The sequence below is a fragment of the Felis catus genome, chromosome C2 (assembly GCF_018350175.1).
Source record: "Felis catus isolate Fca126 chromosome C2, F.catus_Fca126_mat1.0, whole genome shotgun sequence".
NCBI classification, from domain to species: Eukaryota; Metazoa; Chordata; class Mammalia; order Carnivora; family Felidae; genus Felis; species Felis catus.
Window position 1 is genome coordinate 80788867 of NC_058376.1, and position 25058 is coordinate 80813924.

A 25058-nucleotide genomic window follows, 5' to 3' on the forward strand; every position below is an offset into this window, starting at 1 on the left:
ACAAATAATCCAGTAGTTGTGTTCCTTGGTATTTGCCCAAATGAAATGAAAAACTTATGTCCACACAAAAACCTGCACATGGATCTTTATAGCAGCTTTCTTCACAATTTCCAGAACTTGGAAGCAACCAAGATGTCCTTCCATTGGTGAATGGACAAATAAACTGTGATACATCCAGAAACGGAATATTACTCAGCACCAAAAGAAACTGAGGCACCAAGCCTAAAAAAAACATGGAGGAAGTGTACCTGCGTATTATGAAGTGAAGAAAGGCCATGCGAGAAGGCTACATTCTGTATGATTCCAATAATATGACATTTGGAGATGGTAAAAAGATCAGTGGTTGCCAGGGGAGGAGTAGGGAGAGGGATGAAGAGTCAGAGCACAGAGGAACTTTTAGGACTTCTCTGTATGATACCATAATGGTAGACACTTGTCATTATACATATGTCCAAACCTACAGAATGTAGGACACCAAGAGTGAACCCTACTATGAACTGTGGACTGGGGTGATAACAATGTGCCGATGTAGGTTCATTGATGATAGCAAACATAACAGTCTAGTCAGGGGTGTTGATAATGGGGGAGGATGTGCCTGCGCAGGACAGAGGTATGTGAAAAATTTCTGTACTTCCTGCTCCGTCTTGCTGTGACCCTAAAACTGCTCCAAAACATAAAGGCTATTTTTATTTATTTATTTATTTATTTATTTATTTATTTATTTATTAAAAAAATTTTTTTTAACATTTGTTCATTTTTGAGAGACAGACAGAGATAGAGCACAAGCAGGGGTGGGGCAGAGAGAGAGGGAGACACAGAATCCGAAGCAGGTTCCAGGCTCTGAGCTGTCAGCATAAAGTCCAACATGGGGCTCGAACCCATGAACCATGAGCTCATGACCGGAGCCGAAGTCAGACACTTAACTGACTAAGCCACCCAGGTACCCAAAGGCTATTTTTTTTTTAATTTTTTTTTCAACGTTTATTTATTTTTGGGACAGAGAGAGACAGAGCATGAGCGGGGGAGGGGCAGAGAGAGAGGGAGACACAGAATCGGAAACAGGCTCCAGGCTCTGAGCCATCAGCCCAGAGCCCGACGCGGGGCTCGAACTCACGGACCGCGAGATCGTGACCTGGCTGAAGTCGGACGCTTAACTGACTGCGCCACCCAGGCGCCCCCCAAAGGCTATTTTTAAAGAGGAAAACTCATTGTCACATGATCAGATGTATGCAGCCAACAAATATAGTAAAATATTAAAAACTGGAGAAATGGATTTCTGGTGCTTTCCCCCCACAAGCCAGTGATTTATCTTGTGCATTCCCTGGGGTTCGACCCCCTACTTAGGAGCCCTGTGATTGTATGAATCCTCCCTTTGTAGGATAGTACCATGATCTGGGCCTTGTGCATCTGGCAGCCCAGTAGGAGGCAGCTGGAAGGAGAAGAGCTGGAGAGATCAGTTAGGAGGAAGTCATTCTTTTTTTATTTACTCATCGCACTCTTCCTCCAGGCAATGCACCAAGAGGAGGTGAAAAAACATAAAAAGGAATACCATGGAGGATGCGCTAGAGATGAGAAAAACATGACTGCCCAGTGCAGTTACATCTGGGCTCTTCTAAGTGGGGACCAACGCCACGTCAATGGCAATGTCATCTTGAATGACTTTGGGTAAGGTGACACTGGGGGAAGGGGGGGGTGATGAGACCTAGTTAGGAAAAGGCCTCGCATCCTGCAGAGGTTACTGTTGTTTCCTGTATTGAGGGCCCCGGGAATGAATTAACCCCATTGGCTGCCCTTGAATCACCAAACTACTATCCACACAGCCTTCTGCCTACTCATTCCCTCCATAAATCCCTGCAGGCCGCACATGCTTCCAGCAAAACCCCTTTTGCTCTGTCCTCTCTCACCAGCGTCCTTCCTCTTCTTCGTGTTCTCTTTGTCCTCGCCTGCAAACGGATATACCACCAAGCATCCCTCTTTTGCCCAAATCTTTCTTTCCACTGTGCCTTCTGAAACCCCTTTCCCTCGTTAATAAACCTGCCCATCTTATTAACCTAGTCATTTCCTGGGCTCAACTCAAGCTTGGCTTTCCCCCAAGATACAACTTCTCCCTAAGAACTTTTGACCAGATGCTGACGCCTAGTAACACTGGCTCCCTCCCCATTTGCCAGTGTTATTTCCAAGACGTTTAGGCCTCCATGCTTGCATAAAACCTGTTTCTTTGAGGGTCATGACACATGGTTGTATCAGCCTCCCCTTCCGGTCACTGCCCTCTTCTGACCTTCTGGTCACTCCCTCTCAGCTGTAAAGTGTTTCGCTCCAGGCTTACACATCTGCCCTCCATCTTCCCTCTGCTGTTGTTCAGACAAATGCATCATCCCTATGGCAACACTCTAGGTTCTTTCTTACTTGACCACTCTTACTCCAGAGACCAGTATCCAACTCCACACAGAACCACCTTGCTCTATGACCACCATTTTCCTCCCAACTCCATTTCTCCTTATTTCCACTGTTCTAGGACACTTTGACAAACTACTACCTGAAGGCCAGATGCAGCTCACTGTTAACTTTGTAAATAAAGCTTTACTGGGACACAGTCCTACCCATGTGTTTATGTATCGCCCATGGCTACTTCTTGCTACAACAGCGGAGTCAAGGAGGTGAGGGAGACACCATATCAAGGAGGTGAGGGAGACACCATATCAAGGAGGTGAGAGAGACACCATATGGGCTCACGAAGCCTAAAACATTTACTATCTGACCATAGAAGACGTTTGTTAATAACCCCCATTCTAAGCAAACGAAATAAAAATCTTTTTCCATAAAACTAATACATGAGCATTATAGAAAGTTTAGGAAATACAGAAAATTATTAATACAATAAAGACAAACAACTCCTCATTATTTCACAACTCAGATATAAATCACTATCAATATTTTAGTATTTTCCTTTCTGTGCAGTGTAGTTTTCATGCCTGGGTGTGTGTGTGTGTGTGTGTATGAATATGCTTATATTAGGACCTTGTCATTTGAAAATATATTCTGAATATTTTCCTATTTGAATTGCTACGTTTCTGTAACGTGATTTTAAATTTCTGTGTAGCAGTCCACGGAATGGATGTAACGAAATTTAGTCAGTCGTCACTCCCCAAAATTTATGTTGTTTACAATGTTTGCTCTTTCAAATAATGCTGTGATAAACGCTGCAAACACTCTCAACTCTGGAAGGCCATGAAAGGAGGGTCAGGGTCACCACCTACTGAACGGACATTTCATGTTTTCTCTCTGTCTCTAGTGACAGGAATGCTAGTACATCAGCATGTATTTCACATTTTCCTAGTGGTGCTTGGGGGTTTGGGGACCTGGGTCGGGGGGTAGGGAAAGGGCTAGAGGCTGGAAGGGCAGTATATGCTGGTACCAGCAATATTTTATGCAAACAATTAACTAAGGAACAATGGAAAAATGCTGTATTATATAGGCTACATATTCTTGCATTAAGTCTTAGAGACTAAAACAATAGAATTTACCCTGTGATGAATAAAATTTTAAATGTTGGGTGACCAGGTATTACGAACCAAAAAGGGAAAGATTCAGGGATGGGAGTCAGTTTGGAAGATAAATAGGCCAGTTGAGGTTTGCACATACAAAATAGTTATATTTTATGATAGTCATGTTGTATGATCTTGAGCCATGCAAATAAAAAAATTTTTTTAATGTTTATTTATTTTTGAGAGAGAGAGACAGAGCATGAGCAGGGGAGGGGCAGAGAGAGAGGGAGACACAGAATCCGAAGGAGGCTCCAGGCTCTGAGCTGTCAGCACAGAGCCTGACGCGGGGCTCGAACCCACGAACTGCAAGATCATGACCTGAGCTGAAGTTGGGTGCGTAACCCAGGCACCCCAAGTCATGCACATTTTAAAGAGTGGGATATTAGCAATAAAGCCTCACCTTATACACAAAATTGGAAACAACTTGAATTCCTCAAATTTTAAAAATTAGCCAAAGATTGAGTATTTTTAAAGTAAGTACCGGTAAACCTTGTTTATGACATTGCCCTATGACTGCCCCATGGAAGAGATACCTAGCACCCTTTGTCAATATCATGGGACGCACCCTTTTTTTCATGAGCAGCAAAATTTTGATGGGTGATTTTTTTTTCAATATGTGAAATTTATTGTCAGATTGGTTTCCATACAACACCCAGTGCTCATCCCAAAAGGTGCCCTCCTCAATACCTTGATGGGTGATTTTGATGACTGCTAGTCAATTATTCTAATGTTTACCATTATTATGGCTCTCAATCTTACTATCATCCTAACCCTCGCCAAATACTGTCAGTTGGTGGTAATGGCACAGTACTGAAAAGTATACCTGAAATTCAGTAACCTTGGAACATGAGTTAGATGTGATTAAAAGGCCACCAAGAAGGCAAGGAAGGGAGACACATGTAGTGCTATTAATTTAGAAGTGAGCACTCTGCAACTTATTAAAGATGATATATAAAGAGAGACTATAGACAGCATCATTAATGCAAGAAATGTGCTATCAGGGCAGGAGACTTAACAGCTCCATGACTCATCCTCTCTAAAGTATGTTTATTTTTGCGAAGAATTTTTTTCTGGAATATGCACGTTTTCAGTAACGCTGAATCTTCAGGTATGCATCTGTTAGATCAAATAAATCACATAGGAAATTGTGCCTGATAAATTCAAGTGAGGAAATCCTGGAGACATTTGGAAGTGCAATGTTGGAATTCAAAAAAGAGACCTGTACTGGAGCTGTAAAGTGAGATGTTACCTATGCAAGACTGAGAGTTTAAAATCATGAGACTTGCCAAGGGGAGAGTACACATTTAAGAGAAGGTCAAGAACATAGTCTTCTGAAGCCACCAAATTCAGAGGACGGGCAAGAGGAAGCAGAGAGGGAGGACACTTACTGAGAACCTAGAACATGTCAAGAAGGCTCTAAGCATACACTTCTAGCATCTCATTGAATCCTAGCACCCTGCCAGGCTGCTGTATACACCTGGTTGTAGGACGAGGACAATGATGGGTGAAAGGTAAGGCAGCTTGGCCCAGGTCACTCAGGTCTGTCAGATTCACTGCTTCCTTGAGAGCCATGAGACTGAGGCATTATTAGCCTGACACAGAAAAATCAAGGGCACAATTTCAAGACAGAGAGGAAAGCATAGAGAGGAGGTAACTCACATGAAATGAACCAGTTCCCTCTGCCTCAGTGAAAGGCACCACCATCTACCCAGTTTGCAAAGCCACAGATCCAGGAGTTATCTTTCACACACCCCCTTTCTTACCCCCACATCAAATCCATGAGGCGCTCCAAGGATTTCTACCTGAAAATTATATCCTAGTTTCACCTCTCCTGTCCACCACCTTACATTAAGGTACACACTTATTTCTGCCCTGGAAAGCTCCAGTCCTTCCCTATCCTGTGGCTGCTCTGGCCCAGCTACGATCTATTTTTCCCTACAGCATCTAACAACATGATTCATTATTGGGACTGACCTGTCCATTTCAGAATGTGTAGCATCCTTGGCCTCTGTCAGGTAGCACCCCAGGTGAATGCCTCCACTGACTTCCAAATGTCCCTCTGGGGGAAAGGTGACACCCCTCAGCTCCACCTCACCCATCTCTGGGTTGAGGGCCACAGAGCCTGGGGGATCTTCTAACATTAATCAGATTATGTCACTGCCTTACTTCAAACCTTAAGTGGTTTCCCATTGCACTGACAACAACACCCCAACTCCTTCTGGGGACTTCAAAGCTGTTCATGATCTGGCCCCATCCACTTCTTCACCCTCATCTTCTAAAGCCCTCTTCCTCCTCTTAACTGCTTCAGTCCAGCCTCCTTTCTCATCCAGGGCCACGTCGACCTATTTCCTGCCTCTAGGCCTTTGTGCCTACTATTCCCCCGAGGAGTTCCTCCTTTAGCCCTCTCTCTTTCTTCAGGCTTAGGCCCTGATGCTGTTGTAGATGTGAGGCTGACAGGGGCCATCCCAGCTATGACTGAAAGCGTCATGGAGGCGGGGGAGAGATGTTACCTTCTGAACCACTGGACCCGGCCGTGCCTTAGGTAGGACTCATCCATCTGAATTCCTAGCACCCAGCGCAGTAGCATTCCCCTTTCACTTACGCTGGGTTGGGTATCAACCACCTGCCCTGGAAAACACTAGTTCTCCGTGTGCTCCCTCAGAGCAATACCTGTGTAGCAAGGGTGGAAAGCGCATGAGTCTCTTTTGGTACTGAGTGAAAGGTGCCTTTTCAGGATCCTCTTGCAAGCTCCCTTAAGGAAGGACCAGACTCCTTGGCAGACTTGTTCAAACCCTCCTGTTCCCAGCTCTCTACTAAATCTCTCTCCTGGCACCCTGCCCCATCATCTCCTCTGTCTTTCTTCTTCCCTGTGTTCCCATAGTGTGCCCTAAATATGCTTAAAAATCCTCATTCCTGAAAAGGAAATCTTCCCTCGACCCAGTTATATTTTTGGATTACATCCTATCTCTCCCACTCTTCACCATCAAACTGCTTGAAAGAGGAGAATGCACGTGCCCCTCTATTTCCTGATCATATCCCACCAGTCAACCCTCTGCAGGCAGGCTTTGACACTCATCCTCCTAATGAAACCACATCTGCCAGGGGTCACCATGACCTCCAAATCGTCAACTAACCTGTGGATTTTTCTCAGTCCTCATTCTTTTTGCTCTTTCTGCAGCATTCAGCCCAGTTGACCATACCTTCCTCATCTTCCCAGGCTTCTGAAATACGTAGTGGTTTTCCTGCCTTCCTGGCCATTCCTTATGGTTACTGGAATATTGGCAAAACCTCTAGGCAAGAGTAATATGGTATCAGCCCTTGATCCAGTCTCCTCGTTCAAGGGAAGCAACTCAACTGTTTGTTTTTTTGTCCTTAGCACCTTTTATTGAAGTATAATCTCCCCTTTAAAATTCTGTCTGGATGGGCCTATTATTTAGGTGGCGCAGAACCACCTAATGGTGGTAGACAAAACGTTGAAATGGTCTAGACACCATTCTGTTATACGCACTGTTAATTCCTTTATGCAATCTGAGCACTTGGATAGTATCTACAAACATTCACTGGATTTACCTGTCCAGGTATCCCTCCTGTATTCATACTATAAACCAGAGCTTTAACTTGAAGTCTTAGAATGGATTGGCTCGAAAGACCAGTCCTCTATCACAGAATGAAGTGGATGTAGTACCATCAACAGTTATTTTAAACATAAATGAAGAGATAGGGGAGCCTGGGTGGCTCAGTTGGTTAAGCGTCTGACTCTTGATTTCGGGTCAGGTCATGATCTCACAGTCATGAGATTGAGCCTCATGTCAGGCTCTGTGCTCAGCATGGAGCCTGCTTAAGATTCTCTGTCTCCCTGTCCTTCCTCCTGCTTGTGTGCTTGTGTCTCTCTCTCCCTGTCCTTCCCCTGCTTGTGTGTGCTTTCTCCTTCTTTCTCTCTCTCTCTCTCTCTCTCTCTCTCTCTCTCTCTCAAAAAAAAAAAAAATAATAATGAAGAGATATGTTTAAAGTGAGGCTCCTGTGTTAATTGCAGATCACCCCTTACCTGGATATTGGGGAAAACCAATAGTTGGTTTGTACAAAGTTCAGGCCCTGGGTCCTCCTTTAGCAACATTTTCTGACTCTTATGAAATGAAAAGAATGATTTTCTCATAAGGAAATGAGCATGTTCTATGACCTGTGAGCAGATCCTGGTCTCATCATTTTTCTTGCGCATAGTAATACGGCTGATTTTTGTTCCATTTTATTTCTGTTTTCATTTTGATTTTGCTTAGGGACATTCGTGATGTGTTTGTTTTGAAGACAGACCACACATGTGAGCCTGCAGGGAATAGGCAATAATCATGACCACATTTCAGCTTAGAACCTTCTCTAATAAGGAAGGTCCTTCAGTCACTTTTATTTATAAGCTAATATTAGGCTGACAAGAGCACCTCTCAAAGTCACAGTTCCAATCATTTTTGTGAGGTCAAAGAAGACAGAGAACACAATGGTAGCGGCCGAGCGTCAAAACAATGACGATCAAGTTGCCAGCCTTATACCTTCCACGACACAGAACTGCCACCACCCCCCTCCCCCCGCCCCCGCTTCCATCCTCTGAAAAATGAAGAGGAGTTGGGATTGAAGACTTGATATTCATCTAGACCAGTGTAGCACCTGCTTTGATAGCAAACGAGGCCCCACCCATACCCAGACTTGGACAATAATGGTGGCTATGTTCCCGGGCCAAATCTTTTCATCTCTGACATCTAGATCTTGAAGTGTCTGATTCTCCCTGGGCAAGGACGGACCACTGGACCAGCAGCGACAGGGACGCTAGGCTGCGCCACATTGGGTACTTTGCCCACGTGGACTGCTTCTCCTGAGGCCGACTCCACTGAGGCCACACCCATGAAGGCATGGCGCAAGTCGTAGTGGGCCCGGTGTCCCGGCAGGGGTGCCTGGGGGGCTGCCACCACCACAGGTCCCACCACCAGGGCAGCTGCAGGCGGGTCAGCCGGAGGAGGTGCAGTTACAGCTGAGTCTGCCACAGGGGACGCTTCAGTGCCATCTGGTTGGGGTTGCGGGAGCACAGGCTGGAGAGAGGACCATTTCTACATGTTAGCTACCTTTCTCCTCCCAAGCAAGGCCCCCCACGCTTCTGGATGGAATCCCACCCAATTCTCTCAAAGTAATAATTTTCATTTGCAAGGAATCTGGCAAAAAAAAAAAAAAAAAAAAAAGAACTACCTAGGTGCAAAGGATTGTCATCAGAGCCACAAGGGAGGGGTAACTGGCCTCTGGTAGCCCCTTTCTCACCAATTATCTTGGGATCAGTGGACTCACACATCCACCCCACAAGCAAAAGCATCCTGCCTTATAGCTTTTCCCAGCGGTGTCCCCCTCCTTATCATCTACACCTGCAGCCACTGGGAGCTTCCAGGCATATCTGGCCACCTGTTCTGTGCCGCTCAGAATACCACCCCCACCCCCTGCAAATAGAAAGGCTCACTTGTCAACCGCTCCCTAGGATGGGCTCTACCCTGCAGCCGCTAGCTCCTGGGAGGGGGAGGCGTGGCTAAAACACGCTTTTATTTGTTGATGATTACATATACCCCACAGCTACTTATACTGTGGGGCTCAGAAGGGCAGGGCAGCAAATGCCCTGTAATTACTAACACACTGCGTAACTGTTAAGGCATCACTGTATTCTGAAGATGAGGGCAGGTATATCCATGATGCCCTTACCTGTGTCTGGAACATGGTGCAGGTCACTGCAACATCTTCCCCACCCACCTTCTCAGTGAGTGTTGCCTTACAGAAGCCATATTGCTGCCCACAGAAAGAGAGAAGCTATTGGAACTGGTTTAAAAAGCGGATTTTCTCCCCCCAAGTTTCACTGACACTCCAACAAGTCAGAGGGGAAAAAACTAAATGCTTAATCCTTTAACATTTTTTCCCTTGAAGTATTCTAGTTTCTGTCTCTAGAAGATAGGCAGTATGTAACTCTAAGCAGAAGGTTGGAAATACAGGTATGCTCTGAGATTGTAAGAGATCACCCGTAATCCCAGAAGGAGTGGTGACCCAGGAGAACTTCTGTTAACATATATGTATTCCCTTCTTATTTTTAAATATATTTAAAATTTTTTTTTCAACTTTTTTTTTTTAATTTATTTATTTTTGGGACAGAGAGAGACAGAGCATGAACAGGGAAGGGCAGAGAGAGAGGGAGACACAGAATCGGAAACAGGCTCCAGGCTCCGAGCCATCAGCCCAGAGCCTGACGCGGGGCTCGAACTCATGGACCACGAGATCGTGACCTGGCTGAAGTCGGACGCTTAACCGACTGCGCCACCCAGGCGCCCCTAAAAGTCACTTAAAAATTAGGATCATTGTGAAGCTCCTGAATGGCTCGGTTGGTTAAGCATCTGACTCTTGATTTCCGCCCAGGTCATGATCTCACAGTTCGTGGGATTGAGCCCTGCGTCAGGCCCTGCACAGTCAATGCATGGGATTCTCTCTCCCTCTCTCTCTCTCTCTCTGTCCTTCCTCCACTCTCTCTCTCTCTCTCTTTCTCTCTCAAAATAAATAAATAAACTTAAAAAAATTAGGATCATTGTGACTACGCCATTTTGTCTCCCGTTTTTCACTCACTATAATAACATTTTCTTCTATCATTCATTATTCTTTTAAAACGTATTTTTTTAAGATCAGTATAATTTTCTATTTTACATGTTGTTCCATGATCCCCTCCTGTTGGACATTTGAGTCTTTTGGGGGTCATTTTGAATCCGTGATGAATCATCTTATTAGGTCTATTCCTGGCAAACATCTCTGGTGATCTCTTTAGGATAAATTCCTAGACGTGGACATTACCGCACTATGGACTTGAAAGGTTTCATATCAGAGGTGTATCTAGAAAGTCTACAACACACTCCTCGCAGCCGGGCATGACTCGGCCTCATTAGGAAACAGCCTCTGCCTTTCTCCTACCTCCAGGGACCTCCAGTGGGTGAGATGACTTGGTGACAGCTCGTGAGGGGGGAAGGCCACGTTACAGAGGAGGGCCTGGCATGACCCAGACCCCCAGGGAGCGGGTATTCTTCACTGTGACCTCTTTCTCCCCAGCCCCCCAACACCAATTGCTCCGAGGATCCTCTGTGCTATAACCAGTTCGGCCATCCCCGGGCCCCCGGCCTGCTCACCTTTTCTGCCAGCAAGTTGCACTTAGCTGGATCCGTGACCTCTGCAGCAACACAGTCAGTGGCAGCCACCGCAAACTCCACGTAAGTGGAAGGCGGAAGAGGCTGATGGGAACAAATGAAAATGCATGTGAGGCCACGTGACCAGAAAAGGCAGGGAAGGAGAGGCCGGAGGGAAGCAGCCGGGGCTGTGTTGTTGCACACTCCCGGGAACAACATTGGCGTGGACCCCACCGCGTGGCGGGGAAACATGGCCCCGGTGGCTTACCCAGGGCGGTTACCATGGGACGCTCACACTGATAAAATAACGCTGTTTGGTGTAGTCTGGGGTGGGGGTGTTGGGAGAACCACAGATCCCGGTTAATTAGCCTCCCCACCTATACCTGTCATGTATTGCCAAGGATGCCGCGGCTGGCAGCCGGAGGCCACATTTCTCAAATACCAGAATTCTGTGGCGCTCCGGTGTGCTGAGCGGTCCACTGTGCGGTTCGGTGTGTTTCAGTGATTCAAAGGGCATTGTGGGATCCTGCCACTGCATGCCCACCTTTCTAAGCCTCAACTAGGAGAGGGCCGTGGCTGATGGGTGGCAAGGCGTGATAAAGACGTGGCGCCCTGGGAATTTAGAGCGAGCGCTTCTGGATAATGTCGAAACTCCCACTCGCTGCACAGCGAGCCCTGGTGTTATAGCTAGTACTGAGGAAGCCAGGGCAGACAGCGGCTGTCAGAGTGACTCAGCAGGGGTGACGTACCGAGGGTTCTTTGGGTCCTCAGGACACCCGGCGTCCTCATATCGCTCATACTCCTAAGGATACTTTCTTCCCTTTTTCTCACCACCCACCTTGCCTTCCTGTCACTGCCTCTGCACCTGCTCCGTCCCTCCCCGCTGTTTCACCACCTACATTCCCCAAGTGCCACCAAACCGCCCCGTCTGTCCGAGGGCCTCAGTCTTACCACAAGTTGAGCCCGGGAGACTTCCACAAGCTGAAAATAGGAGCCATTGCTCTGAGTGTTGAACGCGGTCAGGGCAACCTCTACTGCGTGCACTACCTTGGTGTCGTTCAGCGGGGCCAGCAGGGGGCACTGTGGGCACACCTTGCGCACATCCTCCGCAGAGTCTAAGCCCAGAGAGAAATCGAGTCTGGGTTGTAATTCTCCACAGCGTTCACCCCAGCTCTGCTTATTTTGCAAGGCCTAGGACATGCTCCAAATGGCTTCAGGTGTTTTCTCTGCTTCTTACTAAACCTTCAGGTGGCTCCTGTCAGGGGCAATTTCCACCTCCAGTGACAACAGCTCCTTAAAAAAACAGTTTTACAATTCCAGATCCCGGGAGATTTGGCCCCTTCTTTTCCTCACCAACAAGGTAGCTCAAACTAGTTACACTGAAAACAACGCAGGTCCCTTCCTCACTCCACAAGGTAAAAATAAGAACAATAATCATCATCATCATCTCTACCTGGACTGGAATCACATTTTGCAAACAACACGGTAAACTGGCCATCCTGTTTCAGCACCTGGAAATCACAGTCCCCTTCCACAGCCTGGAGAAATAAACCCACAGTGAAGCCTCAGAAGGAGGGCTGGCCTTTCATTTTCCACTGGGATCCCGGGGCTGGGGTGTGGGGCGCTCCCTCAGACGTGGTTGTCAAAGATGAGCCTCATGAAATCACCTTGACCCGGTGACACTGACACACGGTGTTCACTGGTGTGGGGCAAGGGCTACAACAAGAGGGCTCAACTGTTGTAAAAATCAGCCCCAGGGAAGGCAGCATCCAATGGTAATTTTAGCGACTGCACGCTGGCTAGCCATGAAGGCAGGCTGGGGAGCTGGGCAACACTGGGCCTGCACTTTGCAGAACCACCAGGGACCTGGCTGGGGCACTACCTGCAGTCACTCTAAACGGGGCACTCACATGCTCCATCAGTTGTCTCACGGTGCAGTTTGCCACGGGGGTGGGGTCCCGTATGTAGCACGTGGTCTCCAGCGTGTCTATTTCGAGCTCAAACACCTCCCCCATTGGCCGCTGTGGAGACACAGAATGAAGCAGTGAGCGGCGTGATCCCGTTGCGCGGGCGAGAGCGTGAGCACCCAGCGGGCTGGAAGTCACGCCCGTTGGAGAGGCGAGGGGCAGGTCATTGCTACTGTTAGTCTGCACCTCCACCGAGCTCTGACCTGGCCTGTGGGCAGGACAGGGACCAGGGCTTCTCAGGTCTACTTCTGTCGGCTGCGCGAGCTCAGACGGTGTTTGCAAGGAAGAAGGGACCATGGCCTTGGACGGGTTGATGGAACCACAGTCATCACCCTGAGCTCTACTTGGAAGCTAACGTGAGCACTGATACTTCGCTTTGAAAATTTCACGCTTCGATCGGCGCTTTGAAAACAATCAGCTTTCGTTTTTTCTCAATCAAGTGGCAAAGTAAGGTGGTGTAGGATAATATCTTACCTTAATGGTCTCTCCTGTATCTGCTCCATCCCTCCCTCTGCTTCTTTCTGCTTTCCCTCTCATCATCTAATTTCCCTCCTTCTCCATTTTCTTTTCCTTCCTAAAGGAAAAATTGGCCTTGGCGGTTTGTCATTGGGCTTGCTTAGTTGCTGCCCTCTACTGCCCCCTGCTGGAGACGAAGGGGAAGCGCGAGCCTCCCTATGAGACTGCGGAAGCTGTGAGTTGCTGGTACCGTCTAGAAGGAATAGCGAGGAAGGCAGATAGGGGAGCCCTGAAACTCCTTGTGGTAATTCTTGCCAGTTCATCTGTTTCTGTATCCTTTCTGCAAAGGCTGGGAAGTCCAGCATATACAAGTATTTTTTTTTCTTTTAGCCCCCCTCTGATTGCCTCTCATTTAGTTCTGCCTGACTCGCTACTACCCGAAACCTAGGGATCTCTTTGCCAAGGAGAAGCTGTGTTTTATGATGTGCAGATGTGCCCAAATTAAACGTCCTGAAGACACTCACAGCTGCGGAAATAGAAGCAGGTACTCCTGGGTTTCTCTAGGAAAGCACCTGTCAAGCTCTGCCTTTAGTGAAGATTGCAACCTCCGTTCCTTACTTTTCCCTCAAATGCTTATGTTGTGTGTTATTTCCCCTGACCTCGTGGGTGTTTCCTCTGAACCACCACTGGGCGTCAGTACAGTTGCAGCCCTCCTAAAATCCATCCTGATGTCTAATATTTGTCCCACCGTGAGATCAGAGGTTAGTCCCGACATCCAGATACTTACCTTATTCCCTCCTTTGGGTTGTAAATATCTTGTAGGTTGTAAATACCTTGTAAATATCTTGGGTTGTAAATATCTTGTACCTTATTCCCTCCTTTGGGTTGTAAATATCTTGTAAATATCTTCCGCGTTTGAGCTCCAAAGAAAAACTTTCTCACTTTTATGTTAGGTTGAACCATTAAAATGCCAATATTTGACTGGTTTTAATATACAAAAGTAGACATTTCTTATGGTTCAGCTTAATATCTCTCATGGCACGTGACACTGGTTCCTGCCCGTGAAAGGCTTGTATTCAATTGTTTGCTGCAAGAATCACCCTTCATCAGATATAAAATCTAATTCAAAATAGGCAGTAGACATATACCTTTTCCCCATTGCCCCAAATCTCTCGACTGTCCCACAAGCCATATTTTCCAGCTTAATCTTTATTGTCACTGGCTTCAGACTGCATCGATTACTTGTCTAGCTTGTGAAGAGGTAAACGCCATTCGTGCCAAGATTTCTTTCTGAGAGGTGGGCACCTCTCTTTGGGAGGTAACTCGTGTAGAGGAAGGAACATGGGTTCAGAATCAAATCCCAGCCCAATGTTTACAAGTTATATGATCCTGAACAACAACAAAATGCCCTAATGTCAGAGGCTCGGGCTTCTCTCATGTAAGACAAGGACAATACCTACCACACAGGACTGGGGGCTGGGAGGGAGTAAGGAGATCGTGTATGGGAAGGGGCCTGGCGCACAGTAGATGGCTGTCAAATGCTAGTTTCATTCATTCTCAGTCTTCATCCAGAGAAACGGAAGCAAAGAAAGAGAAGTGATTTCCAATCGGCCAGAATCCTGCATCTTGTGCATAGAGTTTTCTAGCAAGCCGCACTTTCTACCTGTGCTGTTCAAAATATTCCTCGAAGCCCTTCTTGTCCCACACACCTCCTCACCCCCATCCAGCACCCTCTTGAGACCCATGACCACAGCTCAGAATGTCTCGCTCCCCCACTTGCCCCCTCCCTCACTCCTGAGAAGAAATCAGAGAGTTTGACCCTCTGCAGTTTCATTGTGTTGGGAGATGTGATCTTTGAGACACCCAGCTGAGCTCCACACATGGGTTCTTTCGGCTCAGACACAGAAGGCTTACTTACCCGAGGCCACACCTTCACTTTGTCAATCTGGTTCAAGGTGTGCTTGTAGCCCTGAAGAACGTGGTTATTTATGTAGTCCACGGCCACCAGGGCTGCTTGCTCTGTTTCTGGGTCATCACAGTCCAGTTCCCTATAAACCAGACCTGGTATATGCGGGGCAGCATGGCAGCCCCAGAGCTGAGCAAGGCAAAGGAGCAGGGCGAGGGACTTCATGGCTGCTCCAGAGGGACCCTAGCAGGTGGGCAGATGGCTGGAAGCCTCAGGACCAACCCAGGGGCTCTGCTCTGAAAAGTAGACCAATGGAGGGCCAAAGGCTTTATTTATCTGTCAGAACCTGCCGGGGAAATTGCATAAGGACGTGGGATGATTTCTGTTCTGGTTCCAAGTAAACCCTTGCAAACATCAGCCCCGGAAAAGCAAACAGGTTAGGACATCTCTGGTCCCCAAGAAATCTGCCAAAGTCAATGCTGCTGGGGGCAGGTGGAAGGGGGTGGGGAGATGCTCCGGAGTCAGCTTGGAACACAGAGGGGAGGAGGTGTGCACCAAGGCAAGGTGAGGAGGGGCCGGCACAGCCAGCCCTGGAGTACTGTGGGTTCAGCAGAGGAAGTGCCCTCTACTGAGATCTGAGCACGGCATGGGGCCCGTGAGGGGAAAGTAGGGCCCGGCAGCAAAGTGATAAAGTCGTCTGATATGAATGAAAGAGACTTATCTCCTCCTGGAGGGAGAACGAGGCCCACAGATGTAGCAAAGATACAGGTGATCCAGAGTGAGCAGGGAGAGCTTTGAGAGATGCTGAGACCTTGGGTAAGGTCCTTGAAGAAAAGAAGGGAGGAAGGGAAAGATTTCTGCCTGAAGTGTGGAACAGGGGTGAGAGGAGGGTTGCCTGCAGCAGGGTGGGGTGGGCTGCCCTTTCAGAACGCACTGCCTGGGCCCTGGGTAGCTGGATGCCACTGGCGCCTCGGCCAGTTCACAAGTGCGCGGAGGGGCGCCCTCGTCTAACAGAAACTCCCTCGGCCAAGCTCTGGGCTTGAGTCCCACGCTGCAGGCTGAGCTGCTTTGGGGGCAGCTAAGAATACAAACACTTCCATGATGCCCTTCACAGCCTTAGCCGAATTAAGGTCCTGACGGCCAGAGCCCAGGGCCACAGTGGGGGTTCCAGGCCCTGCCCGTAAGTGGCCCTTGCCAATCCCAGTGGAGGGTGGGCACGGCAGTGAGAGGCTTGGAAAATATCGCAGAGAGACCTGGCTGGGTTTAGCCTGGAGCAAAGAAGCCCTAACATGAAGACCTACCTGTCCTTCACATATTTAGAGGTCACCATTATGTGGTAGATAGATTTACCCAGTTGTCTGAGTAGTGTTTCAGAGGACAACACTTCATTTTCTTGGGGGGGAAAAAAAAAGAAGGAGACCTTCTACAAGGAAGCTTATCCATATCAATTTTCTGGGAGCTTGGAGGTAAGTAAGGGGGATATATGACATGGCCAAGAAGGCAACCGTAAGGACTGTTGGCACACTCCCTCCCAAGTGCTCACACCATCCTGTAGAATCTTCGTGGCAAACGCTCAGAAGCTGTGGTCGGGACTCCACGTTCTCTCCGAGAGCGGCGTCCTGGCTCTTAGAGACACAACACAAGCTCTGGTCATCTGGCAAGTTGATCCTCAGGACCAAGGGTGACCTTTCATCCACCTTCTGCCCTATTTCCTTCAGGGCTTTGACTCATGAGCACCTCTGTGTGGGCGCAGTGCTTTTCTTTTAAATAATCTTTTAAGATACAAAATGTGGCCATCACTAAAAACTGGGAAGTCAGAAAAATATATGCAGTGAGTACGTAGTTCGTATGTCAGAAGCTCGAGTGTATAAAATCTAAATGTATCCCCCCCACACACACACACACACTGGAATTTCTGAGTCTGAGCCCCCTTTTGTGAAATTTAACCCGGTCAGTTATAGGTGGGCTTATTTCTCGGCTGCTTAGTTGCAGCCCAGTCCCATTTAGGTTTGCCCCTTATGCTGCTTCTGGCCCCCCGGGGTTAGAAGGAAGCCTGAGTGGGGAGGGGGAGACTTAGGCAATATCCTTAGTTAAGGGCAGAGAGGGGTGTCCGCCTTTGCCTGTGCTGTAAGGGTCTGCGCTGGCCCCTTCGGCCAGGTGACCCATCTCATCTGGTCCTCAGGCACAGCCAGCTGGCCTGTCCACCCACGAGCTAGCTAATGTCCTGCTGGCTTCATCTCATCCTTAGCAAGATGTCCCTCCTGCATCCTGTGATCAGGCGTCCCTTTGTCTCAGCCCTGGGACCCTTCCTAAACCAGAGGCCTTTTTTCAGCTAAGTACTACCGCCTTCTTTAAGCTTTGGAAAATTTGGCTTTTGAGGCCACCCAGGGTGTAGCGGGCTTCCCGAGGCTTCCTTTAAGCCCATCCATCTAGATACTGCAGTCATGGCCCCATCAACTGCTCTGGTGCCATCCTGCTAGGCAGGACTCCTTCCGTGATGTGATGTCTCCCTGTGCTACCCATGCACCCCTTCCCTGCCTCCCACCCCTGAAGTGAGGTTCAGGGTCTCTGATTTGGGATTTCCACGCTGTTCGGGGGTGGTTCAGCTCTCATCCCAACCTGAGGGTGGGGAGGAGGGAGAAAAAAAAATGTTCAGTTTGATCATTTTTTCTTGCATTTGGAGCACTTCTTTTGGTATCTTGGTTCTTAGATCTTCCATGGGTGACAATTTCGAAAGCACTATGGATGGGTTCGGTTCACTGATGGTAGAAAAAGAAAGCATGTAATAAAGAGCAATTAATATCTCACCTAGCACCCTATCAATCCTATCAAAACTCATCCATAATCTCATCATCCAGAGATACATAGCTCAATGTTTCTTTTTCTTTCTTTCTTTTTTAACAGTGGCAATGTTTCGGGGCATTTCCATCTTGTCTCTTTTGTTCTATGCCAAGAATTATATGTAGTTATTTTATATATAATAATATAATATAGATCATAGTGCATATGAAACTTTATCTTCATTTTTTCATTTAACATCACAATTTGAATATATTCCCACGTCATTAAACACACTTAGAAAACATAATGAGTGCCTGTGATTCCATCGTGTGTATCACAGTGTAACCATTCGCTTATTGTTGGGTATTTTTTTACTTTGTTCTCAGTTGATTATTATCGCAGAGAAAGCTGCAATGAACATTTTACTTAGGAATCTTTGGCTTTCTAGTTCTTTTTGCAGGATGGATTCTTAACCAGTGAAATCACTGGTTCAAATAATTTGGACAACTTTAAAGCTCTCGGTTTTTCTGCCCAAATTGCCTATTAGAAAGACCGTGCCGATTTATATCTCCACCATTTGGTCAGGTCGGGTGTTGTCTCGTTTCCTCGGCTACTGTTTCCATGCTGACTTTTACAGGAACTCAGCAATGGGAAAAATCATCAGAACCCTTTTTAAACGTATTTTTATGAGTATCTTTGGTTTTATCGCAACTACTCCATATGTCTAATACTTACACACTGAAATACTTTAAATTTTTTTTTAACGTTTATTTATTTTTGAGATGGAGACAGAGCATGAACGGGCGAGGGGCAGAGAGAGAGGGAGACACAGAATCTGAAACAGGCTCCAGGCCCCTAGCTGTCAGCACAGAGCTTGATACGGGGCTCGAACCCACGAACCGTGAGATCGTGACCTGAGCCTAAGTCGGATGCTCAACCAACTGAGCCCCCCAGGCGCCCCAATGCTTACACACCGGAGTACTTTAGAGTCAAGCTGAATAAAATGGTCCCTGATTTTTTTTTTTCAATTTCCTTAGATAGAAGTGTTGCCATTTACCTACTGACAATGAAAATGAAAATGAAAATAGACAATATTTTGGTATGTTTTCTAAGAAATTTGTAGCCAAGGGTGTCAAAGGGAGGGCTACAGGTATTCACTGTGTCTGATGGCACAAATTTCAAACTTGGGAAGGTTTTCACATGCCAGGTGCATGCACTTATAAGTGATCTTGGGTTCGTTTCATCCACCTGGCTCCAACTTTTTTGCATGCCAGTTGGGGATGGGCATTTACCCCACTTTCTGGTCATTCGTCTCATTGTTTTAACTACTTATCTGTTGCATTTATCTGTAAGGCCCACATCACTGTACTAAGACAATACTCTTTCCATTTAAGCCATGTCTGAGTGTGCTGAGGTTATCAGAGGTTTGCGAAAGCTGGTTGAGGAGAACGGGCCCGAGAGCCTAAGGGCCAGTAGAGGGTCAACAGCCTGCCTGACATGGCGGCAGGGCGCTGGGCAGAGCTTGCTGGATGGAGCCCCCGTGTGGCTGATTGCAGGGTTCTCAAGATGGCAGCTGAAAATGGCACCAGGTCCTCTGCAGTTGTTAGTAGGGCTCCCCACCAGGGCAGTGATGCATTTGAACTATTCCAAGGCAGATATTGCATTTATAGTTACCAATCAAGAGCCAAGACAAGAAGAAGGATCATGGGGTCAGAGTTGCCGGGGTTTGCCTGTGTCGGGGCCCTGCCAGCAGACACAGGCCTCAGAGGGGAAGGATAGAACTAGAAGGGGGTGTAATACCGAGTCACGCTTTGAGAACTGAGGTGAGAGCTAGCAACCCGTCCTCTCACGAAACAGAACACGACAAGTGTACGTCAGCAGCAGGCAGAGGGACAATTGGTTTTCGCAGGGAGGAAGTGGCAGGGGTTGGTGCTTTAATTGCTGGGCTGGATTTCTGGCTCTGCCCTTTTTTGGTACTTAAAGGGCCTCGGCCCAGAGAAGGCCGAGTATTAATTTCTGGTAAGCCTGGTGTTTCTTCATTCATATGGGCATGGAACAAACGTTTATCGAACACCCAATATCTGTGATGTCAGGTGCCTGGATGTAGAGTGATGAGAAGACACCATCTGCCGTAAAGCAGCTCACCTTGACTCACGTGGCCCAGCAACGTCTCATCAGCTAAGAACTCTAGATTATTATACAAAATCATCATAATGTTTGTCTTGTGACGACAGATTGGAATTTATTTCTCCAATCCAAAACATCGGTCAATGGAGTACAAACTACCCTTGTTCCAAGGACCAATCGGGTTTTCTGTGAAGGTAACTTAGCACCAGTTGCCCTGGAAATAATTTGGAAAAAGCCCTTTGCGCTCAGTGCCAACACACTAAAATTGGGAGATGTGGGGCTGAACTCAGCGTGGCAAAAATTAAGTCACAGCGACCAGCGGTGATTACTCCCTTTCTTTGGGTGGGGAAAGAGTTCCACAGCTTCACCCATAACCATGACCTGGATCGGCAGATCTAAACCCCAAAGAGAAACTGCATTTGAGGGGATCGATGGGGGAAGAGTAATCCTGGACTAGGGCGGGGCAAGGGCCAGGGTGAAGGTGTAAAATTTAAGGAGTCGCTCATCCTCAGGGTTGCATCTCCTTCAGTGTTGTACCCTAGGCCTCTCCTGTGTCACTCTTTAGTCCCAGCCCTGGAGAAGAGGCCTTATCTAAACCCAGGACAGAAATCTTTCTACTCTTTCAAGGAAAGTTCTTTAATCGTTCTGGCTGGTGATGCTATGTGTGAAATCTGCCTCAAGAACACAGTAATCCTTGGGGTTAGCTTTTCATGATCACAAAAGAAACTATCTTTTGTTTGAGGGAAAACTTCCTACCGTTCTTACCATTCCCTGTGGCCTTGACACCCACGCAAACGTCCAGTCTCGCAAAAGCTAGAACCACCACAGGGTTAAAGAAAGAATGGGGAGGTCGGGCTTTCTGAGGCTGGAATAGCTCCTCCTCAGGAAAATGTCACCGCCAGAGCTCGTGTTAGCGACTCCTTATTCTGTGGAAATCGCTGTGTTTTCTTCATAACTCCACAGGAGCTTTACTATTCTCATCTTTCCTCCTTTACAGGCTCAGAGAGGTTCTGCAACTTGACCACATCACACAGCGATGGAGCCTAGATTTAGCCCAATCATTTTTTTCTCTATTAACCCCAAACCAAAAGACCAGAGGGCCCAAAGAAAGCTGAGAAGGTTGACTGCTGTGCATTGCCTTTAAGTGAGCAAATCATTATTCTTAATAATAGAAAACATGGCTGTGTGCTATAGTTGAAGAAAGGTGAAAAAATAGAAAAATGTATTGAGCTTGGTTAACAATTAAAAGAATAAATAAATTAATTTATTCACATAATTTCAGTCAGTGGAAAATATCTGGAAATCAATTTTGCAGAGGAGACTTTGACCTATTGACTTTAGCGATGACTCAGTGGGTGTTGAAATTATCTTGACTTCAGGTTTAGAAGGTAAATAAAAGGTAAGTCATTACATTATTTCTGGTTAAATGTTTTCCAAGAGCATGAGAGTCAATGCAGAAAATCACATCCATCTGTCCTGCTGGTCCCTGTCCTCAACTTTTGATGTCTTCAAAACAAGGTGAGTGGCACTTTCAGACAAGAAGGAGGATTGTCCTCAGATGGTCACATTGGGTCTGGCTGTACAGCACTATGTTGGTTATTATAAACACACAAGAAAAGTGTAAGCTGTGCTTCCTGCCCTCAGCTGACGTTAAATCCACAGGAACACAATGCCCCGAATTGGAAAGGGTCTCATGGGACAAGAGTGTCTATGTTATTTTTAATCTTGTGTCCCTAGGACCTGCCTCCTGCCCAGCGCAGATTGGGCCCCTATGCACGATTGCTGTCTGAGAGGCACTAGGGCAACTTCCCACTCAGCTCCGAGGCCCCCCTCCAGTGTGTGTGGTGTTTACTTGAAGACATTTACATACAGGAATCTCTCCACCATGCTGGCAGTCCATTCTATTGCTAAATCACTCTTTCCTTCATATCGAGTCAAGACCTGCCTACCTTGTAACCTCACAAATGGGCCCAGATTCTCCCCCTCAAGATCTACATAGCCTAAGTCAATTCTCTGCTCTATATGTTGGGCTGTAGGTATTTAGGGACATCCATGTTGTATCATGCTACCCTTCTCTGACCTCTGTTATCTCTTTCTTCAGGTACTTCTCAGGTGTCTTAGTTTTGAGACCACCTCATCATCTATTGAATAGGCAAGTCTGGCACCAGTGGTTAGAAATAGGATGAATCATCTTGTCACTGGGGGTCATAGCGATCTGAGTGGAGGCAAACTTGTACATGCACAGGTGAAGGGCAATTCAGGAATTAGTAGATAGTGACATAGGCCACTTGCCACTCATAGGACAGGAGGATTTCTCCTGGTTTCCAAAGACTTACCTGGACTCTCAAAAGGAGTTACAATGAGACTAAAAAACAGAGAGAACATTCTTCTCCATAGATTGCCTTGATTAGACTTCTTAAAAGTGGAGAGGGAAAATGTATGAGGCTAGTTAGTGGAAGACCAGTAAGAGGGGACCAAGTCTCCATTCGTCTTGAATCTAACAAGGCTCTCAGCTGGTAGCATGTCTTCACTATTTGTTACGTGATCTCTAGATAACATGTAGGGATGTGGAACGTCTCTAGATAACATGTAGGGATGTGGAACGTCGTTGCTTCGGGCGTTCTTGTTAGAACATCAGAAGGCGACAGCTTGAAATAGAGAGGGTGCCAATCACAGGGCCAGGGCAGGTAATGTGGGCACTTTTCTCTTTCCATGCTGGGATTGTGCAACAGGCAGCCACATCATTCAGCACATTAAGCAACAATTGAGCCTCCAGGACTCAGATTGTAATGGAGACTGAGGCAGCGTGAGGATGCATATTAGCAGGAAGGTAAGGGTAAGGGACGGGATGGGTAGGGAGGAAGGAATGGGAGCAGCTTAGCATGAGTAGGAGCCCCGCACTCAGAGTCAGAACTGATCCCTGGTGCCACTATTTATTAGCTATGTGAGCTAACTAGAGATTTCATCTTGCTATGCCCTAGTTTCTTCATCTGTGAAATATGGGCAATAAAACCTGGCTGGTAGATATGTGCTAAGGATTTAGTGAGAACATTTGCAAATTCTCCACCTCGGGTGGTACACGGTGAACTATCAATAAATGGGGGCTCTTTTTAAAATTTAAAAAAATTGTATAATTTTTTTGTTTTGGAGAGAGGGAGAGTGCACTTGAACAGGGGAGAGAGGCAGAGAGAGAGAGAGAGAGAGAGAGAGAGAGAGAGAGAGAGAGAGAGAATCTTAAGCAGGTTCCACGCCCAGCACAGAGCCAGATGCAGGGCTTGATCCCCCGACCCTGGAATCATAAGCTGAGCTGAAATCAAGAGTCAGACCTCAACTGACTAAGCTGCCCAGGTGCCCCATCATATAGAAATTCTTAATTGAGAAGTATGGCTATTGAAATAAAAATAAAAATACTTAAATAAGGGGCGTCTGGGTGGTTCAGTTGGTTGAGCATCCAACTCTTGATTTCAGCTCAGGTTATGATCCTACGGTTTGTGGGTTCAAGCCCTGCATCAGGCTCTGCACTGTCAGTGCTTGGGATTCTTTCTCTCCCTCTCTTCCTGCTCTCCCCACCCCCGCTCACGCTCTGTTTCTCTCAAAATAAAGAAACATTAAAAAAATACTTAAGTAAGTAAAATAATAGATCAAATATAGACCAGGAAAAAATTCAATCTGGAATCCCCTTAAGTGCCTCCTCTCTGTCTTTTAAATGCAAATTCTGTGTAGGGATTTGCATAGCAGGCAGATGTTGGAGGCTGAATTCTCACCAGGGTCCGCATCTTGTCCTCTGCCCACTACCCCACGTGGCCATGGGCCCCCCATTTCATTCCATAGTGGTGGGTTGCCCCACCCAGAAGCCTAGAGTGGTCCAGCAGGTGTTGGCACTTAGAAAATTACCTATAGTCATACCCTGGCGACACGGATGAAGGACAACATGCAAGGAAAAACGTAATTTTCCTTTGAACATCTCACAGCCTCTTCCTCGAGCTTACTGTCCTAAAATTTGCATTTGAAACTTTATTTCTGTTAACACATGGATCGTGAATGACAATGCCAATATACATTCTGTTGTATTCTAACTTGATTTGCATAAGTACTAAAGTTCGCTGCTTGGTCAACATGCTTTAAGTTTTCATATGTGTATGTATGTATGATTTTGATTTTTCTTTTCCAATACAAATGTCGTGTGGTTTCTAAAAGTTGGGAAAAAAATAAAAGTTGGAGCTTCCCCTCTTAAGTTAAATGGGACAGAGCTACATAGCTAGCTAGGAGGTTTTGTGTGGTCCCAGAGCCTCGACCTCCTCCTAGGCGGTGTTGCCGTGTGTCTGAAGACTGCTGGACAGACACCAGGACACCATTTGTAAGAGGGGGTGGGGGGCCTTCGGGGGCAGAACCCACCTCCCTGGAATAGAGCCAGGCCTGGAAGGCCTGCCTGGTACTAAAGCCTCCCCCGTGATCAAAGGGAACAATAAAATATTGTCTGTTACTTAGATTTGTCTCCTGCCTTGCCCTGCTTTGAACTCATTATCTAAGCCCTATTATGAGAAAGAACTGAAGACAGGCTGTCCCCAGAAGACCTCGGGAAGTTCAAGCATTTCTGTTTTGATGCCTGTTGACAGCCTGTAACACAGAAGAGCAAAGAGATCTTCCTCCACTGTCTGCACAGAAGTCACTGTGGCCCTAGGTGCCCCACAACCATCGCTGAGGCGGGAGAGGGCAGTGTCCAGCAGTTAGGGGTACCAGGACGAGGGCCAGCAGTGCCTGGGGGCAGGCGGTACTGCTCTCATTGAACCTGTGTCATTTGATCATTGTTCTTTTTTTTTTTTTTAATCTTTTAATGTTTATTTATTTGGAGAGCGAGAGAGAGAGAGCTGGGAGGGGCAGAGAGAGAGGGAGAGAGAGAGAATCCCAAGGAGTCCTCACTGTCAGCTCAGAACCGGATGCAGGGCTTGAACTCACAAACTGTGAGATTGTGACCTGAGCTGAAGTCAAGAGTTGGATGTTTAACCAACCGAGTCACCCACGTGCCCCCGTTCGATCACTGTTAGCAAACAATGTCCACTCACTGTAAATCGCTAATAGAGGGTATATTTGGAGA

General features: G+C 47.0%; 1 protein-coding gene and 1 long non-coding RNA gene across 4 annotated transcripts; one reads left to right on the forward strand and one right to left on the reverse strand.

Annotated features, from left to right (window-relative positions):
- Positions 1–7897: 7897 nt before the first annotated feature.
- On the reverse strand, positions 7898–15371 carry AHSG (alpha 2-HS glycoprotein). Its single transcript, XM_006936204.3, has 7 exons — positions 15068–15371; positions 12637–12747; positions 12180–12264; positions 11678–11841; positions 10730–10831; positions 9273–9356; positions 7898–8620 (listed from the first exon to the last, which is right to left on the reverse strand). Exons 1-7 carry the CDS (start codon positions 15278–15280, stop codon positions 8294–8296), a joined length of 1086 nt encoding a protein of 361 aa, XP_006936266.1. The 5' UTR covers positions 15281–15371; the 3' UTR covers positions 7898–8293.
- Positions 12747–23188, forward strand: LOC109503532. 3 transcript variants are annotated; one of them, XR_006585178.1, is made up of 6 exons: positions 12747–13140; positions 13274–13453; positions 13540–13693; positions 19930–20157; positions 20961–21481; positions 21701–23188. It is a non-coding gene; the product is annotated as an uncharacterized LOC109503532 (long non-coding RNA). The 3 variants fall into 3 exon arrangements; XR_006585179.1 differs by having other exon boundaries at positions 12747–13145; positions 20961–23188; XR_002162567.2 differs by having other exon boundaries at positions 20961–23188.
- Positions 23189–25058: the final 1870 nt, after the last annotated feature.

Excerpts from the sequence above, each read along its gene's own strand:
- AHSG (XM_006936204.3), bottom strand. The coding sequence starts at position 15,280 with ATGAAGTCCCTCGCCCTGCTCCTTTGCCTTGCTCAGCTCTGGGGCTGC. Across the intron at positions 11,842-12,179 it reads AAAATGTGATTCCAGTCCAG|ACTCTGCGGAGGATGTGCGC; the intron begins GTAGAGATGATG and ends CTCTGGGCTTAG. Across the intron at positions 10,832-11,677 it reads TCTCCCGGGCTCAACTTGTG|CCTCTTCCGCCTTCCACTTA; the intron begins GTAAGACTGAGG and ends TGTTCCCATCAG.